The 20,530-nt window shown below is 46.8% G+C and overlaps 1 protein-coding gene across 33 annotated transcripts in view; it reads right to left on the bottom strand.

Annotated features, from left to right (window-relative positions):
• R3HDM2 (R3H domain containing 2) overlaps positions 1–20,530 on the bottom strand; it is a 162,120-nt gene that overhangs the window by 3,187 nt on the left and 138,403 nt on the right. For 25 of the 33 annotated variants that reach the window (XM_086713003.1, XM_086713011.1, XM_086713025.1 and 22 more), the window contains 10 exons: positions 19,578–19,810; positions 17,046–17,221; positions 12,310–12,411; positions 9,722–9,964; positions 9,259–9,385; positions 8,845–9,005; positions 8,241–8,395; positions 6,777–6,877; positions 1,426–1,595; positions 881–1,028 (listed from right to left, as the gene is read on the bottom strand). In XM_086713003.1, the coding sequence (XP_086569129.1) occupies positions 881–1,028; positions 1,426–1,595; positions 6,777–6,877; positions 8,241–8,395; positions 8,845–9,005; positions 9,259–9,385; positions 9,722–9,964; positions 12,310–12,411; positions 17,046–17,221; positions 19,578–19,810 (1,616 nt within the window). The remainder of the gene's footprint in view (positions 1–880; positions 1,029–1,425; positions 1,596–6,776; positions 6,878–8,240; positions 8,396–8,844; positions 9,006–9,258; positions 9,386–9,721; positions 9,965–12,309; positions 12,412–17,045; positions 17,222–19,577; positions 19,811–20,530) is intronic. The other 8 variants (XM_086713009.1, XM_025926943.2, XM_025926946.2 and 5 more) reach the window with 1 other exon arrangement.

The raw sequence follows: 20,530 nt of genomic DNA, 5'->3' as shown, positions 1-20,530 counted from the left end.
TTTCTTATATAGATTATCCTACCCAAACCCAGGGCTCAAGTTTTGGATTCGCACTGCGTGGCAATATAGTGTAGTGGATAAGATTACAGGCGTGGTGTCAAACTGTCTAGGTTCAAATCCTGGCTCTGTTACTGGAAATGATAGGTTGGGTATGTTTTCATCTCATTAGTGTTGCTGAGTAGGCTAAATGAATATAGGACACACAAAGCACTTCCAGTAATGCTTCATATATATCCAGTACCATAGTGTTACCTATTTGTGTTGATAAATGTTAGATTTCAGAGCACTTTAAAGTTTTTAAATCATACTCCCATCTGATTTTTATACTGCTTGTGACAGCCAAGGCAGAAACGGGTAAGATTATTTCCATTCTATGTGTGATTAACCCCATTTTATAGATTAGGAAACTGAGGTCTGGTTCCAAGTTTAAGTAACACGCTCAACATCACAAACCTAGTTAGTAGTAGAACTAGAACTCAAACCCAAGTCTTTTTAACCCAACTCCAGTGTTCTCTCTTCTAAAACCATACTGTTTCTGACACAGCCCCACAGTCCTAGTCCTTAGGCTCAGTACCAATGTTTTAAAGTCTTTGGTTCATTAGAAAGTTCTGTGAGTTTCTTTTCCCAGCTCATAGTCACCCACCTACCTTACTTGGTAGTAAATACTAAATATGTAAAGGAAGTCTGCAGTAAGCTGACTATGGGCAGCACTAAAGAGGGGCAGGGTCTAAACAGGGATGTTAAAGGAAGAGTTGGCTCCCAGAGTTGGATGACCAGGTGCACTGTTTTCCTGCCTGTTGCTACCATCTGGATGTCCTCACTTGGGAATGGGCTGTGAAGGGTGAATTTGGCAGCAGCCAGCTCTAGTCTCACCCCTTACCCTGTGCTGGACCCCCAGGCCGGGGGAACTGTGTGAGGACAGGAAGGGGACTGAGTCCTGTGCAGACACTGCTGAGGCTGGTGACAGGAGAGGGTGCTGGAGACTGGGTAGGAGATGTGACAGGGCTGCTGCTCATTTGTGTGTTGGCCTGTAGGAGAGAGGAGCACACATTATATACACACCAAACATCCTCTGGATATACCTATGGCTTAAAATTCACCTCACTCAGAAAGCGTCTCTTGCAGAACTCTGCCAAAGCCCGGCTGCTCCTTTCAACAGCCCCCTTCGTCCCTAATTAATACCTATTATTTTAATATCCACCTTTGACACAGTGTTTTAAGCATTGTCTTAGCATTTTCAAGTATGTCTCCCTTAGCTCTTAGGCTCCTTGAAAGAAGAGGCTCTCCTCTCTTTCTTATGACTCTCCCAGAAGAGCACCCAGGGACAGACAGGTACAAGAGGCTGCTCAGTCAATGGCAAAGATTATTCCCGGAGAAGAATGTGGTCATCTCCTTGCCAAGACAATACTGGTTTGTAGGACTCACCTGGGGGCTGCTGTCAGGATTGTACAGGTCTCCAGGCTTCTGCCCACGCTGGTCCATGCTGTAATATTTACAGTGACTCCACTGGACCATGGATGGGTTCTGGGGGGGCTGGGGTCCATTAGGGACGTTCAGCTGCATGACCACCACGCCTGGTCCAGAAGGTGACACTCCTGAGTGGCAGGAAGAAAGGGGCTAGTTGTGAATTCAAACTATATTCTGACCTTCCAAGTAACCCTGAGTGTGAAAGCCAGTAAACAAATCTACCCACTTTGCCTCAGGGTCACTTAAAATGTGTCTTGCCAGGAATCTGAGATAGTTGCTAATTTAGTTTCTGACTCCCTTCTCCCTGAACCAGTGAAGTCTGAGTAGAAGAGACCTGAGTCCCAGATGCCAATGCTCTCCTGGCCTTCACCCGGTGAGGGGTACTTTGGTATGCTTGGCAGAAAACTACTCCATTCTGTCAAAGTTGGGTATTACCAAATGTCCAGGTCAGATTGCTCAAATGTCTGGGCATGGTACAGGTCCCAGTCTGGGGCCTGGGCCAGGGCTGCAGGCACGTGCAGGTTTTCTGGTAATGGCTGAAGATAGGTCAGTGATCTCTGGTTGCTCTGGAGAAGATGAGTGCACATAGCTTCACTAAGTCAGGCCAGGAAGCACTTCTTGGGCAAGGGTGAGTGAATTAGGAATGGCATGGAGCTGTAGGTCATATTCGGTAAATGACGAACAATTCAAGGTGCGGAGGCACAGCAGTTATGCAGGAGAAGCGGGAGATGAGATTGTTTATGCATTCACTCAACATTTATTGAATATTTACTGTGTGCCAGGTCCTATGCTGGGCACTGGGTGTACAACAAACAAAAGTGGTCCTTGCCCTTAATGGAATGGACAGTCTATCAGGGAGTCAGATAGTAAGCAAACAGCTGGCGTCCAAGTTTGAAGCACGTTCTAGTAAGGGTCTTTACCATGTAGGTGTTAGGAACAGAACTTCAGAGAGCTAACTCAAGTGGCCAGCTGTACAGTGGCTTAAGGGAGGGAGGGGCCAGCAGCAGGACGAAGAGTTAGAAAGCTACTGAAAAACAGCGAGGAGGTCCTGAATTAGACCAGTGGCTGCAAGGAAGAGTGGGAGGGTCAGACCCTCCTAAGCTTTTGCTGACAGGTTCAGGTGACTGACTGGATGTGATCCTGAAGTTTTAGCACAGACAACCAGGGGTAGCCTTACCCTCTGCTGGAGAAGCAAAGAGCTCAGTGTGGAAGAACGTTAAGTCCTGAATCTTGCTCATGGTGAAAAGCAAGGTAAGGGATCAGGGAGAAGCAGTTTGAATGACAGTCCCTGCTGGGAGGGATGGGCAGGAGTTCTGCTTCCCCACAGGGGATTGTGCAGACTGAGAGTTTGCTCTTGACCTCTCAGGCTCTATGTGTGTTGAGGGACAGGTTGAGTTCATGTGTGTGCGGTGGTAGAGAAATGGGACTGGAGGCTGCCAGCTTGAAAACCTGCTGCACTGCTGCCGTTTTCATGCCTCGGTGCTCTTAGGCTGCCACTGCTGCCGCCGTCACGTTGCTTCCTGTGACGGGAAATGTTGCAGCCTCTGCCCTGGGCACCAGTCATGCTGGGAACTGAGCACGATTGCTTTTCTCGGGTAGCATCGGTCAAAGGGAAGGAAAAGAAGCAGCGGGAGGCCTGAGAGCAGCTCAGGAGACGCAGCATCTGTTGAACCCTATTCTCCAGTCAATTTGTGGCCCCCCACCCTCTGGGGTTCACCTAATCAGAGAGCACAAATACTCAGAGCGACAGGCTCGCCTCTCCCCATCCTCTGCCACAGGGGACAGGGTATTCATCAGCGTGGCTTGTAGGAGGGCCACCAGAAAATCAAATAGCTGTGGAGTATCATGCATTTAACAACTCCCCCCCGTACTGTAGTTGCTCTGGGCATTTTTTTCCCCATCCTAAGAGCCCCACCTGCTCCAACATCCTCTACCAACAAAATTGCAATTGACCTTATTCAAACACCTCATTGCTACCTGAGGGGGCCAACACAAAAATAATCACATCTGCAGCTTTCTAGAAGGCGGCTCATAATCTGAGCCTAGTGCCTCAGGCCAGGAAAGGGTGGGGGACATGTGAGTGTGCAGGGTGTGGGCATAAGCAAGGCGGAAGATCTTTCTAATACCAACATGTAGCCATAAGGAGCTATTAGAGGGCTCAAGGGGAGGGGGAAAGAGAACAAAGCCCTCATATATTTTCTCTGATCCCAACAAAAACAAAGGCAGGGTTCTCGGTCGGTGGCAGCCTTGGTCCTCCCCACACTGAGTCCTCCCCTGCTGGCCTGAAGCATTGTTCCTTCACTCAGCCGGGACGCAGAGCACTACGCTGATGAGCTGATTTTTATGCTTCTCTTCCTCAAGCCAAAAGCAGGTGGCATCCGTTACAGCTGAACTGTCGCTACTTTTTAAATGGATGTGACAATAAAAAAAGAGAAAGAAAAAGAAAGGAAGAAAGAAAAAAAGAGAGAAAACCACCCTATTGCCCAGTGACAACACTTCCAGATAATCAGGGGAGGGCTGAAGTGGGAAGGGGGAGAAGGGGGTTGAATAAGGAAATCAATTTCAGCCTGAAAGCTCTGAAAGGAGAGGGGACGTGTGAATGGCTTTTTAAGTGGCATCATTAAACCTGGGCAGAAAGGTCGATTGGGCAGAGCAAACCGCATAAATACAAACAGATGACATTTATGTCTGGCAGAATTGGTTTTTGTTTAGTTGTTTTGGTTTTTTTTTAATCACTGAGGTAGAAGACTCATAAGACTTCTTTCTTTTGCCACCAAGAATCAAATCTATGGAAAGGAATGTCCAGAGAAATAATATCCACAGGCATCTTTCCCATATTACAGGATAGAATCCAACAATATCTTGGTTTTTTTCCCCCTCTTTTGGTGAAGGGGAGGAATATCTTCAGGGAGTGGGAGAGAAAGGAGTTAGTCCCAGCTTTGGAAACCCCTCAGCTACAAAATGAGCCAGTAAGTATGTGAGAGGCTATTTCTGTATATACCTCACTCTGGCCATGGTGCTGTGTCACTGTGAGTTGGGAGTCTGTGTGTGTACATCATTGCCATTTCATGTCTGTGTGCATCTTCTGCAGACAAGCACCTCTGTAGAAACCTCAAGGGACCTGCGGACCATCATTTTAGTAGGAAGAAAAGTGTTTCCTGGGGTTATAATGCTATCCAGTATCATAGTGGAAGAATTAAGGTCCAGGCCTGGGGGTAAACTGGGCAACCACAAAAATGTATTAATAAACCAGAACAGTTGTTCCAAGAACAGCCAATCTTAATCCCTGCCTTTATTTTTGGAAAAGTGACCATGTTGCTACATGGGAGAAAGGCGGGTGACTGTCCTTTGAAGGTGACATAGCAGCCCTTGTGGGCTATGCTGGCCTTCTATCTTCCTAGTAAGAGGTAACTGGAAAGGAAGGAAGAAGCAGCACTTGTTTCTTTTCTTCCACCTCCTCTTATATTTCCGTGAGTAGAGACTGAAGACTTTTAAAATCGATGATGTGGTGTGTATATGGGTTTTAGGTGACATGGATGGAACAGGAGGGGGGCGGTCCCATCATCTAGGAAGAGTACAAAGGATCAGAGAAGTCTCAAATCAATTAATCAGGATAGTTTGGAAGAAAGGACATATAACAGGAACTTCCAAAGTAAGGAAACTAGATGATGAAGAGGGCTTCCTCCATTTCTATTGATCTGGGAAGAGTCCAGATGATCTCCTTCCAATCCCAGCCCAGACCTCTGGTGCTGCCAATTTTCAGAACAACAGCTGTTCCGGTTTGCTTAACCTAGCACTAAGTCCAGAGCAGGTAGTGAAAAATTCTTCTCACTTGGTTTGTTTCAGATTCCAAGACCTTGTATCTGAAGATGAAGAGACACAACCACAGAGACCCAATACATATACTGATATACCATGAAGGATTCACATAAAAATGCACATACAAGTATAACTATTTGCACATACACACACTTGTTTTAACAAACAAGAGAAAATGCCCTGCAGTAGTAAGCACCACCAGAGGCTACAGCGGTTCTTGGAGCTGATTTCTACAATTTCCATATCCTGCTGGGAATTTCAAGGTCAAGTGCCCCCGGTGGACACTTAGGAGAAACAGCTACAGACCAGGAATGTAATAAAGGGTAAAGGCTGTTGAATTTAAAACCTCTCAGCCTGTGAGAAAGCCACGTTTGGTCTGGATGAAGGCAGAAGTCACTGCTCCTTGAAGGTAAGAAGAATTGATCCTGTCTTATGAGCAAGATTAATTCTGGAATTCACTCCACAGCATCTAACTAAGAGTGCGAAAACTCTTATGTGAAAGTCTTATTTCCAAAATGGGAAAAACTGTCAAAATGCTTCCCTCTCACCAGAAGAGGGCACTCTGATATCCCACAACAGAGCCGAATGGGGATGGTTGGAGGCTACATTAAGATCTCCTCCCCACTAGAACCCCTGAAGCTGCTTTAACTGCAGGGTAATGCTGTGTCAGGGTCGGGTAAAAGGGAAACAAACAAGGGTAGCTGTACTTGGTCTGCTGGGAGAGTTCTTGGCAGAGGCAGAAAGAGACAGGCTGCATGGCATAAGCCTATTCACCTGATAGCTGTCCCTTCAAAGAAGGCCTTTAGCTATTTAACATGATATTCATTTATTTCCCACTGGAGGGAAAGGAATAGAGTACACAGACCTGTTGAAAGTGTGATATTGAGGATGCAGCATGGAAGGCAAAAGACCCTAGTTCAAGGTCTACGACTGTGACCTCAGGCAAGTCATTTATCCTCTTTGAGTCTTAAATTTCCTCTTCACAAGGTTCTGGTGAGAATTAAAATGACACAATGTATGTGAGCACAAATGAAAAGCAGCTAAACAAATCTAAGATAGGACTTAAAAAGCATTTTATCAACTTCCTCACACTCACAACCAAAAAGTAAAGCTGTCTATAGGAAAAGTGAGTGCAGGAGACAGAGGTAAGCACTTTGTGTCTCAAAGGCATGTGAGTGGTGAGTGTAATGCTGGTTTCGGAGGGAAGGAAAAAAAGAAGAAAGAAAAAAAAAAAACCCACAAGGAACCGAATAAAGTATGTGGCTTCCCAGGGATAGGATGGGGCAACCAACCTTATCTCTCACGAGGTCAACTTTAGCACTCCTGGAAAAACACCAGTCAGGACTCTGGTCTTTTCTTGTAATGGTGTTATAGCTGGGGACAGAGCCAATCCAGGAACTCTCCCACCCTTCCCAGCTCTAGAGCACAAGTCTTTCAGCAGCGTTTGCTCTTGCCAGTACCCAAGACCCTCTAATTCTTTATCCTCTTACCTGAGTACTGCTGTGGCATCTGTGGTGGACTGCAGGGAGAGGGAGACTGAGGCATCTGGTACTGCTCAGAGCCGGGAGGCTGCAGAAACCCTACAGAAGGGCTGGGGGATGAAGAGAGTAGGGTTAAAGTGGCGGAGGGAGGAACACAGCTCCTGGCAACCAGCTGCTGCTTCCCAGGCCTCCCCTGTGGGAAGCAGAGGCAGCTTCCAGCCATTCCCAGACCAATTTGCCATGCAATTTCTAAAATCACTCATCAGTTCAAAGTTAATTATATATATTTGTACTTGATCATCTTTCAATTAGGAAGCTGCTAATCAGTGCTACAGATGGAATGTTAGTGACACATGCTCTTCCCAACAGTGTGGAAACACCAGACATATCCATGTGCACACATGTGCACGCGCGCGCGCGCGCGCGCGCGCGCGCACACACACACACACACACACACACACACACACACTCTGAGAAACACGAAGTACCAAAAACAGACACACAGTGCTAGAGAGGGATGGGCAAAAAAGAACTAAGGAGGTGTGTGATTTAGGATGTTTACATAACAGCAGAGTTACCTAAAGAGAAGTGGGGAAAAACCCTCACAAACTCAAGATAAGGTGGAGACATACATACAAAAAGTAGTGAACATATACACTGAGAGAAATACACAGAAATACATATAGGCCCAGACTTGACTTCTAGTCCCAGCTCTACTTCTAACTAGCTGGTTGACTTTGAGTAAGTTTCTTAATCTCCCTGGCTGGAATTTCCTCATTTGTAAAAGAAGGGAGAAAAGGAAAACAAGAGGAGTGGATTAAATATTTCTAAGGTGTCTTCTACCTCTAAAATTCTATCAGGTATGACCTATACTAAGATATATATAAATAGATACACCATCTGAGATTCATCCATGGATATAGAGTTACATAGAAAAATTTACATATATATACTCCAATTTGCATCTTTTAATTTTTTTTTTTTTATTTTGAGAGAGAGAGAGAGAATGTGCACATGCAGGGGAGGGGCAGAGAGAGAGGGGCAGGGGGAGAGAGCAGGCTATGCACTGTCAGCGCACAGCCCCACTCGAGGCTTGATCTCACGAACCACGAAATCCTGACCTCAGCCGAGATCAAGAGTCAGCTGGGCTCAACCGACTGAGCCACCAAGATGCCCCCAAATTGCTTCTTTAATGATGAGCAATCTCTATCATATAGTTCTAAATCCCACTGATTAGAAAAAACAAAAAATGGGGGAGATGATGAAGCCTCTGTCTTTGAAGCAGGAATTTTTTTCTGCTGATGAGCTCTTATTCACATGTCAAATCAAAAATGAGACAAGGAGAATGAATTTCCTCATATTCTACCTGCTTTAGGGCACACTGGAATCTCTACCCTTGCCCTTCTTTCTTAGGTCAGTGGAAATAGCTGCTGGTCTATGGCAGATGGGCCCTGACTCGCTGGGAGTCCTCACCTAGTACCGTTCTGCTGAGCCGGTGGGATCATGCTGTAGTACACTGGTACGCCCCCTGCTGGGAGTGCCCCTTGCACAGATTGGCTCGCAGGGACCAGCATGGGCTGCTGGAAAGGCGGCTGGACCACATTCTGCGAGTCATTACCCACTGGGACCTGGGTAGAGATGAGAAGAGAATGACCACTTGTACTCCTAATGAGTTCATCCAGACAATGGCCAAATAAGTCATCACTAGACGAGGACACTAACTTCCTTCCCTACCTTTCGAGACTCCTCCTACTCACCTCATCTGCCTAAAGAAAATACATACAGAGCTATCTCCCTTTGGGCATCTGATGCAGAGAAAGGAGCCTGATTTCCTTTAGATCTTACTTTTCTGGGCCATATACTCATTTGCATGGCTGTATAAAGACCAAACAATTTAAGTAAAGACTCTTCTCAGAATCTTTGGGCTTTCTCTCAGAGGAAAAACACCTACAAATTCTAAGGGGAAAGTGAACAGTATTTTAGTGTTGGGGTTGTCACACTGGCTAACGTGGGAGACTGGCTTCCTTTTCCTCATCCCAAGGACTGGGTGATCTTTCCCAGTACAGAATGTACCCACTTGGTAAGAAGGCAGTGGAGTGTACTGAACCACCAGGCCTTGCATCTGGCCCCCCATGCTGCTCCTCTGGTTGCTGAGCAGGCCCTGGTTCTGTGGCTGCTGGACCCCAATCATGCCTTGGTAAGCCGCCTGCTGCTGGTTAGGCATCATGGGCTGTAAACCTAGGGACGGGCAAGACACAGAAGACATTAGCTTAGCATGGTCTCAACAATGTTTAGGAGGTCACATTCTCTCAGTAATTTCCCTTCTCCTGTCTATTTTACCTTTTCTTTTTCTGAAGATCCTGGGTTCCTTCTGGGACTAATCATTCCTGCTGTTCTTTTTTTTTTTTTTAAACAAGGAAGGTACTACTCTCTTTCCCAGTCTCTGCCCTTCCCCTATTCACTGCCTTCTTACACCAGCAGTTCCTCTTACCAGGCTGCTGGGATGGCTGAGGCAGCTGTTGACCACGTTGGGGGCTGTAGGCCACCGGGTGAGAGAGAGGTCGATATTGCTGGTTGGAGTTAGGATACTGTCCAGGGGGATAATAAGAAACCTGGATCTATGGTGAGAGAAAACAGATATGTGAGAGGGGCCCTTACATTCAGCCCCAACATCCCAACTATGAAATACATCAGGGTAAATAGCCAGAAATCTGTAGAGATATTTGGACCTGTAATTGCAGAATTCATATACCAGTATGAAACAGAACTGGAAGGATTTATGTTATAGAGAAAGACGACCTTCCGACTAGAAAGACAACTCTCAAATGCAAGGTGAGGTAATGGAAGTGGGGATAGGTACGTCCTCGGCTCTGTCTAAACTAGAGGAAGAAAGAAGGATCGTAATCGTGGACAAACTCAATTAGTGATTTTAGCTGGGAGCCCATGCTGCTCACCTGTTGAGGGGGCTGCATGTAGCCCTGGGGCGGCAGGACTTGCTGAGTAGGAGGCGCATGGCTAGAGGGGGAATAGTTGGACGTGGGGAGGGGCTGTCCTGTAGAAGCCATGATGAAGCTAGTCTGCTGAGGGTGCTGGGAGATAAGCTGGGGCTGGAACAGAGCTGAGGATGGGTCAGCTGCTTCAGTAGAACCTTGACGGCTAAGGCTCATTTGTCCAAAGGGGTTGCTGAGGTCATCTGCCTGTTGAGAGAGCAAGGGAGACTCAAGGACTGAGGTCATATCAAGCCCCAAATCTTTGGCTTCAACACAAAACCAGACAGACAGACAGCTATAGCAACCCCCTCTACAGCCTTCCTTCCTTACACCAATTTGGGACACTCCTGCCTCCATGCCCTAGGAGGCGCTTTTTAGCCCTAAGCTTCTGTCATGTGGTGTTTTAAATTGCTATGAACTGGGGGTGCCCGGCTGGCCCAGTCGGTGAAACGTGCAACTTTTGATCTTGGGGTTGTGAGCTCAAGCCCAACATAGGGTGGAGAGATTACTTAAAAATAAAATCTTAAAAAAAATTGCTATGAACTGAACAGCTGTGTAAAGCCCAACTCCAGAACCGGACTCCTTACCACATAACAATGGCCACGGTGACTCTGATCTTTATTAGAATTGGTCCTAGAGAGATGGGAGCAACAATACAACTTTCTATATATATATATATATATAGAAAAAAACAGGACAAACTAATGGGTTAACAAGAAAAAGATTGTAAGTCCTTCTTTTCCGGTCTTCCAGTCTCCAACCATACAAAAGGCCCTATATTGCCATAAATCCTGTTTTTATAATAAAGGACCTAGATAAGTAACACCTCGAATGGATTAGGGATGGTTAGGTTCTCGTGGCTCCCCAGCTTTGCCTATGCAGCGAAAGGACTGGTGGGCTCCCCCTCCTGCTGCTTATCTCCTTACTCCCTCCTCTTGAGGTCATTTCCACCTCTGTTCGCTGACACTTGCCTAGAGTTCTCCTGCCCTTCAGGAACTACTTCCAATTCTCACCTCTGAAAGGAGGCCAGGCTGAGTGGCCAAGGTGAAGGGCAAGGAGGCTGACAGGCTAGTTCTGTAATTGCCTCCTCGCTCAGCCTTCTTCTCTAAGCAGCAAGAGGGATGGTGTTCTGCCTCTCACTTGTATGATGATAGGTTAGAATTTGTTAGCTTCCTCGTTCCTTCTGCTTCCCGGACGGTAGTTGACACACACACACACACGCACACACACACGCAGAGCAGGACTTCTTTTGAAAGAGGAACTAGTAGAAAGAAAAGGCAATGCTTTCCCGTGGTTTCACTTAATTTTCAGGAATCTGATCTTCAAGTTAGCTGTTCTGCTACCTTAGTGAGCAGGAATAGATGATAAGAGGACTGGATTGCAGATAATTTTGAGGTCTACATTCCAAAACTTTTCAGAATGGAGATATAGGCAGAAGGAAAGGGGATTCTAGTGAAAAATTAGAAGGGTGTGGGGTGCCTGGGAGGCTCAGTTGATTGAGCAGTTGACTTTTGGTTTCAGCTCAGGTCATGATCTCACGGTTCATGATTTCAAGCCCTGCATCAGGCTCTGTGCTGACACAGTGCACAGACTGCTTGGGATTCTCTGTCTCCCTCTTTCTTGGCCCTTCTCCCACTCGCTCTCGATCTCTCTCTCAAAATAAATGAATAAACATTAAAAAAACCAAAAACCAGACAGGTGTGGTTAACACAAAATTAAAAATAATCAGGGCTCTGATAACCATGATAAAAGTTATCAATTATGGGGCGGGCGCCTGGGTGGTTCAGTCGGTTAAACACAGAGGACTCTTGATTTCGGCTCAGGTCATGATCTCAAGGTCATGGGACTGTGCCCCAAGTCAGGCTCCTCGCAGAGCATGGAGCCTGCTTGGGATTCTCTCTCTCTGCCCCTCCCCTGCTCATACTTTCTTTCTCTCTCAAAATAAACAAACATTAAAAAAAAAAAGATGTTAAGTTAAAAAAAAAGTTATCAACTATGAGGTGGATCAGGTCTTCATAGGATTTGTAGCTAGGGTACAAACAATTTAAACAGCATGTGCTATGCCGCAGAAATGGAGCTTTTTTTTTTTTTTTAAATATAAAATAACACAGTAACATAGGGGAACATTTTAAGTTTGGACCGATGATACCAAACAAATCTGCAGTTGTGTTTTTACCTTCAAAGGAAATGACAGAAAACCATCCTATATGGGATAAACTGGGTTCTTCAGACATATCCAGGGAGGAGGAGGGATGAAAGATGCACACAGTAGAAAGACAAGGAGCCCAGGTTAGAGCAATATCCAATTCTGTACCTCTCCCGAGACTCAGGGGAACCAGCGCTCCTCTCTGTCTTACATTTAGGCATCTTTTGATGCCACAAGTGCTGGGATGAGGCCGCCAGAATGGAACATAGCTCAGCCTATGCTGGCCCTTTGCTCAAGAAGATATGCCTTTTAACATGGCCCTCCAAAAAGTACAGCTGCTTTGTCCCAGACGGACCCACAGACATACCACACATGGACACGACAAAAAGGGGAAAGGAGTTTATACCATGTTGTACTGCTGGGGCGGAGAGACTGGCAGAAGGACTTGGGGACAGGAGCCTGGAGAGAACTGAACAGGCTGCGGAGAGGGCTGCAGAGCTGGGACTGGCTGTGGACCAGCAGAGAGGCATGTGGAACAGGGAAGAGAAAAGGGAAGTGCAGGGAGAGGCAGGGGGAGGGAGGGTAGAGGTGGGGAGGGAAAGGGGAGGAACAACAAGGTTAATCATAAAAAAATGTCACATGAAGAGCAAGGCTGCTGAGCAGACTGGAGACCAAGCCCAGGACAGCCTGTGGCTTTCGCATCCGCATCGGCGACAGATACGCAATCTCTCCTATCAGGAGAGGCCTGCTGCAGTGCGCACTCCACCCATTAGCTACTCAGAACTCTGCAGTCGTTGAGAGCAATCTTAGGACTCTCAGAGCCGGTGTGTCTGCTGCCTGATTCCAAACACGGCTTTTCCCAAAGCATTTTTTCTGAACATACGATCCCTGGGGAGCACGACCATAACCCTCCTTGAATGCCCACTTAAGAAGGGATTCCTGCTTTTGTAGGAGGGGTCATCCAAGGTCTGGCTCAGCTTTCCCGGCCACACTCCTGATTTCACACCACAGCTCTCCTGGAGGAAGAGCTCATTCACAAGGATTGTCTCCCTCCCAAGGGTACAGAAGGAAGTAAGAGCCAGTTTATGCCCAGTTCCAGCTACTTCCTCCTGCTCCATGATTGTTCTGTGCTCCTCCAGGCTGTGAGGGCAGTATGAAAAATGCCCCCATAAGCAAACAGGGAGGGATGTAGAATAAAATATAAATAGCCTTGCTTTAGATTTTGTTCCTTTAGTCCCTTCACTAGCCTCAAGCAGGAGGATTTGTTTATTAGGAACATGATGTGTTCTAAACCAACTAATGGGGAGTTATTTTTTTTCTCTCTTCTTCCCCTCCAGCCATTTCAATCACTTCTCCTGGAGAATCGGTTCTCTAGCTGTAGCCTCTGGTGGTAGATGAGGTGGGAGAAAAGGAGAGAGGCTACGAAGAGAGGGGGAAATAACATTTTATACGTTATCTCATTTACATACATATCTCATTACAGACTCACAGTAATCCACAGGGAGACAGGATCGCTTGTATTTGCAGTTAAGGTAGTAAGGCTCAGAGAAATTCAGTCACACGTCCAGGATCACACATCTAATGTGGCAGAGCTGGGATGGGAACCTAGTTCTGCCTGACATATTCTTCCCACTCCACTCTTAACAGTAGGGAGCGGGTGAAGGAAGAAGTTAAACAGATTTACACATTGTTTTGTTTGTATGATTCTCCTCCCTCCTTCCAAATTTAGAGTATTAAGAGGTATCAGGGACCAAGGTGTCAATATGGTCTTTTGCCATATACTTCCGGGAGACTCTTTCATAGAGGGGACTAGCAGTTCTGGAGGCAGAGTCCGGGAATTAGAAGACCTCCAAAACAGAGAAAGCTCCTGATACCTGGAGTTTGTTGAAAATAAAATGTAAGTCATCTTGGTTAAGAAAAACCTCCTGAGAATCCACTGTGAGACTGGGGGAGACATTACCGCAGCCTTGAGAGACTCCCAGCTCTCCTGGCATGCCCATGTTCTGTGAGCCAGTGGCATTTCAAATGCAACTGCTGGCCAAGCTGCTCAGCATGAGCTCCTTGTGCTGGTAGCTTTTAAACACGTGTTCTATTACCCTGATCCTCTCCTTCCTCTTGGGGAAGGGTCTACTATGCTTCAGATCTTACATCCTTTGGGGGAGAAGGGGTAGCCATAGGTACAGCTGCCTGTTTTCCTCACATTTCTTACACATTTGAGTAAAAAGTAAAGAGGGAAGAAATGATGCTCCTCTCGTAGGCCTCTTTTGACTGAAGAAGAGTAGTGGTAAAAGTATGTGTCTCAGTGCTATTTTTAGGTTCTTCTACCACTACCCTCAGCGATAGTTCTCAGTCTCAAACCCCAGGGCTAGGGAGCTTCCGAAATACCATGAGGAAGCCAAAGACTGGCCATGAGGGATACGACTGCCACCTGCTGGTGAATTCTGGGCTAGATCACTGGCTCTGGGCTGCCTGACTTGATTCCCAGAGGACTCCTCCTTTCCAAGTGGTCCACTCTACCTTAGGTAAACACAGCAAAAGGTAGCCACTGGCCCTTTAATTCTCAACCTCACCCCTTGGTTTTACATAGGGAGGTCTGCTCGGACAGCGGAGGCCTGCCAGGAAGGAAAAGTTTAACATAGTTTCTAGCACTGTCCCCAGGCCTTGGAACACAGAGCTTTTCTTGCTATTTCTCCGAAAGGAAAACCTTTAGAGTCAGCACGGTGGCATGTATGTGTGTGTGGTTCCTTCCTTCATCCCTGCACTGTTGCAAACCATTTGTGAAACTAAACAATAAATATGCTGGGGCTCAGCACCTTGAGACTGGAGAGCCACCAGTCCTGAGAGGGAAAAAGAGAAAAAAACAAAGAAAGAAAAAGGCAATAGGAAGAAGAAGGGATAGAGAGAGAGGGCGAAAAGTGGAGAGGAAAAAAAAGAAGGTGTAAACAGTGGGGTGGCGGAGGCGCCTGGGTGGCTCAGTCCGTTAAGCGTCCAACTTTGGCTCAGGTCATGATCTCACGGTTTGTGGGTTCGAGCCCCGCGTCGGGCTCTGTGCTGACAACTCAGAGCCTGTATCCTGTTTTGGATTCTGTGTCTCCCTCTCTCTCTGCCCCTCCCCCACTGTCTCCCTCTCCCTCTCTCTCTCTCTCTCTCTCTCTCTCTCTCTCTCTCTCAAAAGTAAATAAACATTAAAAAAATAAATAGTGGGGTGGTGGTAGTATATTAGTCACCATCATTAAGTGCTTCAGGGACACCAAAACTTAACCAGGAAAAGATCTTTTAGTTTGGAGTCTGTGATCACAGTTAACATTAAGAATGGATTTCTTGGGGCGCCTGGGTGGCGCAGTCGGTTGAGCGTCCGACTTCAGCCAGGTCACGATCTCGCGGTCCGTGAGTTCGAGCCCCGCGTCAGGCTCTGGGCTGATGGCTCAGAGCCTGGAGCCTGTTTCCGATTCTGTGTCTCCCTCTCTCTCTGCCCCTCCCCCGTTCATGCTCTGTCTCTCTCTGTCCCAAAAATAAAAAAATAAACGTTGAAAAAAAAATTTTTTTAAAAAAGAATGGATTTCTGAGGAAACAGAGATCTCCAATCTACAGGGCCTAACCTAGTACTATGCCTCCTGCAGGAGATCAGTCAATATCAATGACTGACTCACAGAACCTCATGATCCAGAAGTAGGGCCAGAATATGAGTAAAAGTTTGGGATTTAGGGCCAGACACCTAGACATTCTAACATTTTTTCAGTCCCAAATGGTTATTCTAGTGATCTCTTTATTCCTTTCCCACTCTTGTCTGTTTCTAGATATGGATGGAAGTAGGAGGCAGATGAAGACTAAGACGGAGAAAAGGGAGGAAGACTGTATTAAAATACACACATTTTAGAAAACTCAAACACTGGGACCTTAGAAAACTGAGGCACACACAGAAACACAGTAGGAGATACCCAGAGAGAGAGAGGTGTACCCATTTATAGGTCTGAATGAAGACACAAACGGAATGCACACACGTGTGCCACACCTCTGTACGGAGTGAGGTAAGCTGACATGAATGAGACTTAATGAGATAGATGGTGATCAAGCAAGAACAAAAGTCAGAACTCTAGAGAAACTGACTTAGGGGCCAAGATAAAGGCCTGGAATGATCTGCATGTGGGTTACATTAAGACACAAAGCAGGGTTTCCTAGATGATTACAATATCAGAATGGGGTAATACGGGGCCCTTTGCAGTCTAGTTTCCAGTTCCTGGGGTGTTAATGCTTGTGATTTGCTTCTTTTACCTATGGAAGAGATAGAGCTGATGCCAAGCTGAACTGACTAAGCCCAGAGGCGAGGGAGCCTGGGAGGTGCAATGAGAAGAACTGTAGCAGGAGAGTGCAGACATACGGGCTTTCTGACTGGCAGAGACCACCGCCAGACATACCCCAGGATACAGGATGGACTCCACTCATGAGCAGCTCTGCTCAGAGTATCAGGGAGACCTGAACCTACAACACTGATGTCCCAGTTTAGAATAGGTTCGGATTCTGATGCTGAAGACTTGTGTGATCTCTACAGAAAGGAAACTTCACGCAAACCCTACTTGATATTAATATCTACCAGTCCAGCAACAGAAGGAGAAAGAGCTCTTTCGTGGCATGGGAAACAAAGACAACTTTGGGGGGATTGTGCCTTATGGCATATGTATGGAAGGGGTCTTGAGTAGATTTCCTTTTCTCAAACCCCAATCCATAAATATGTGTTTGCGGGTCAACAGTCATATGAATACATCCAGCTGGTTATGGTGAGAGCCATGATTTTTTTCAAGCTCCATATATGGATGCAGTGAACAAAATCGCCTTGCTAATTACACAGGATGTAGAGGGAGATGGGGTACAGCAGAAATGTGGAATGGGGTAAAAGATCCCACTGGCAATTCTCAGGAAGAAAAGGAAGAAACAGAAGGCAAAAAGCTCCCAGGCTGACTCTAAGAGCACTTTGGCCAAACCCTTACCTTACTCTTCTCTCCCCACAACTAACAAATAAGAAACGGGGGAGCGAGTGGCAGGTCTCCAACAACAGATCTTTCCTGCCACCCACAGCACAACAGACATGACTGTACTTCCAGAGCTTGCTTGAATCAGAGCGGAGGGGCTCTGCTGGTGACTCACCTGTGAGATCATGTGATTATTCAAGGGTGGCTGTTGCTGAGGCGTGGGTGGGAGCGCAGGAAGTTGCTGCGGCTGTGGCTGTGGCGGCTGCTGCTGGGCAGTACAAGGGAGAAGGCCCCGGACAGACTGGGATGAGGTGACCTGGTTGCACACTTCTGGGGCACCTAGCGCCAAACCTAAGGCAAAGAGGAGACCCACCAAGAGTTGTAAGCACCAGCCGTGAACATGCCACCCTTGGACATGTAGGGTGCTACTCCTGCTCTGCTGTTTCTCTTCACTTCCCTTCTGTCCATTTCCCCCACTGTCTTGGGAAGATCCGTAAATGAGCACAGATATGAATGAGCAGCTGCCCTGCTGATGGGAGTCCTCATCTTAGCAGGTGTCTGTTCCCCGGGAACAGTAAACACCGCACCCGTCGATACTGGATTTTGGAATTGAACAAAACGTGAGGCTGACAAGCTGCCTCCGCTGAAGTACCGAGAACCTGTCCAACATGACCAGACAGCTGAGAACATGACTGTCTGCTTCCTGGGAAGGTATAGATTCCCAGTCCTGTAAGAGACCTGGCTTCTCTTGGATTTCTCCTCAACTTGCAGCATTTCACAGGAGTTGCTGAGAAGGCAATCTGGCCTTTCCAAGCACTTGCCTGTACACACACATACGCACAACTGTCACCCAACTATTCTTCCCACTTCCAGGCTCTCCAAGTCATGCACGCATTCACACAAAATACTTCTACTAAGTATCTGCTATGTGCTAGGCATTGTATAATGAACTGAGGACTCAAAGGTGAAGAGAACACAGTCCTTTCCCTTAAGCAGCACAGGATCTTCCGAAAGGAGATGGACGTTCACACAGCAATTACGATCTGATAAGGATAAGGGATGCATCAGTGATATGAACAAAGTTGTACGGAAGCAAAGATGAGAAAGCAGTAACTCACTTAAACAGGAAGTGGGAGGAGAAATGGATTTGCAGGAATGAATAGAAGGCTTGTTAGACCAAGGAGGGATGAAGCTAATATCATATTCAAGAAATGGCTGGAGGGCCAGAGGAGGAAGGATATCTGGGAGTAAGACTGAGATGGCAAACTGGGGTCAGGAAGCAACGCTACATTAAGTCATTCGGATTTTATTATGCCAGGAATGCAGAAACATGAATGTTAATTTTAAGAGACGACTGACACGATTAGATCTGTGTTTTAGACTAGTAAACCGGTTCTAAAAGGGCTGAGGGTAGAGCAGGGAAACCAGCTTGGGGGCTAGCGTCATACCTAAATAAAAGAAGATAAAGACCTGGATAAATGCAGAGGCAGTGGGGTTAGAGAGGAGGTAACAGAGAAGGCCATCAGAGACCTAACAGAGGCAGAATCTTCACCACTACTGATGTCTTCTGAGGACAAAACCTACAGAACTTCTGGGATGAGATGCAAGGATTCTTCAGAGATGGGAGGAGGGTGAAATGGAGGCCCACTGGGTATAAAGAGCTAAATACCCCCTGCTAAGAAAGAGTACAACAGGAATAGATGGAGGAGGTTACATTGCACATCAGGAGAGCTGAAGGGTGGTTACAGGGCTGGCATGTGGAACATATGCTCCTCCTCAGTGACTGGGCTCCAGGGAAGCAGCCACAGCATCTCTTGCAGTTGTGGCCATTCGGTTGCTACCAATTAATTACAAACAGCTCAACTCCAAAGGTTCCTTCTGCTCAACCAACCCTCTTTATAATCTCAGAGGCCACAGAATGAAAGCAGTATCATTCTCATCTTAGCATATAACTTGAACTTGGGCTGACAGGGATGTCCAACCTTGGTCAGAAATAAGATAAAATAATCTAATCGCAACCTTTTATTTATTTATTTTTCCAATTAGGAAAGAAGGTTTGAAAGAAAATCGGAGAGAGGAATCAAAAAACAGGGGATCCAAGAAATCAGATTTCTCCTCATCTGGCTATGTTAGCTTTCCAGGACACTATACTGTGAGAAATGTTTTGTTAGAAGTAAATATCAGTGATTTAAAAAAAAATTTTTTTTTAAGTTTATTTATTTTTGAGACAGAGAGAGAGACAGAGCATGAACGGGGGAGGGTCAGAGAGAGAGGGAGACACAGAATCGGAAGCAGGCTCCAGGCTCTGAGCTGTCAGCACAGAGCCCGACGCGGGGCTTGAGCTCACGAACCGCGAGATCATGACCTGAGCAGAAGTCAGATGCTTAACCGACTGAGCCACCCAGGCGCCCCTCAGTGATTTCTTTTTAAACATTTATTTATTTTTGAAAGACAGAGAGAGACAGAGTGTGAGTGGGGTAGGAGGAGACAGAGAGGGGAACACAGAATCCGAAGCAGGCTCCAGGCTCTGAGTTGTCAGCACAGAGCCTGATGCGGGGCTTGAACCCATGAACCGTGAAATCATGACCTGAGCCGAAGTCAGGTGCTTAACTGACTGAGCCACCCAGTGCTCCAAACATCAATGATATTTTAGAGGAGACAAGCAAGAAATGATGAGTATGACACTGAAGGACAGAAGCTGTAGTACCTGGCCTGGAGATCCTTCCTGCACTGCCACCTTTACTGCTCCCGATGCTGTCCCCTCGGGTGAGGATAGAGATTCCACTGAAGCTGCTGGCTTTGGTGACAGGGGGCCGCATGCTCCGGACAGAGCCATCAGAGTCTGTGCTGCTCCAAGGCCGTGGCTCCAGGGATTTGAGTTCGCTGTCTGTGCTGCTTTGGCGGCTGCTTGAGGTTCGGCTCAGCCCCTCACGGTTCCCCCTGCAGAGACCACAGTGGTCAGAGCACCCCCCACCTACCACTTCGGCAGAAGGGCTAGGAGAGAGTTCATTTCTATTCCTTCGATAACAAAGAAGGGGTGGGGGTTGGGAGGAGGATGGACACTGATTTCTTGTTAGTTGGCTGGCCAACCAAGACTTGCTGGGAGCAGACAGAACAAGATCCAGTACAGTAACAAAGAGCACAGAGGCAAATCTGGAAGATAGTGCGCTGGCAGCTAATTCAATATGAGACCAGAGGTGGATGGGAAACCATATACATGATGCTGAGATTGGCTGCGGTCTCTTCCCCTGCCCCCGCAGGGATCCCACACATGCAGGAGATAGTGGGGAGCAGAGGGGTACCACCTCCTTCTAGGAGTTCTTAAGACAAAAGGACTCCTAGAAGCTACTATTGCTAGAAGGCAGGGGTAGCCAATGACATGGATAAATATAACAGGTCTTCCACATAACATGTGTCAAAGCCAGCAGAGGTACCACTTTTCCAGGGGTGGGAAGAGGACTATATTCATTAACGGGTCATTCTGGAAAACTCAATCTGATAGTCTAAAATTGACCCAACCTGTTTTGTGGCAATTCTGTGATGGTATCTACAAACTACTGGTTCCAGGGTCTCTAAGGGCTAAAGTCTTCAACATGATCAAGTAAATATGCCCTTGGGACCCAGGATGGCAAGGAGTAGGGGGCTCACTGTGCGCACCTG

Source organism: Puma concolor, chromosome B4, assembly GCF_028749965.1.
Source record: "Puma concolor isolate L17-30 chromosome B4, mPumCon1.1.hap2, whole genome shotgun sequence".
NCBI classification, from domain to species: domain Eukaryota; kingdom Metazoa; phylum Chordata; class Mammalia; order Carnivora; family Felidae; genus Puma; species Puma concolor.
The sequence above is the reverse complement of the archived record's forward strand: the minus strand, read 5'-3'. Positions and strand labels throughout refer to the sequence as shown.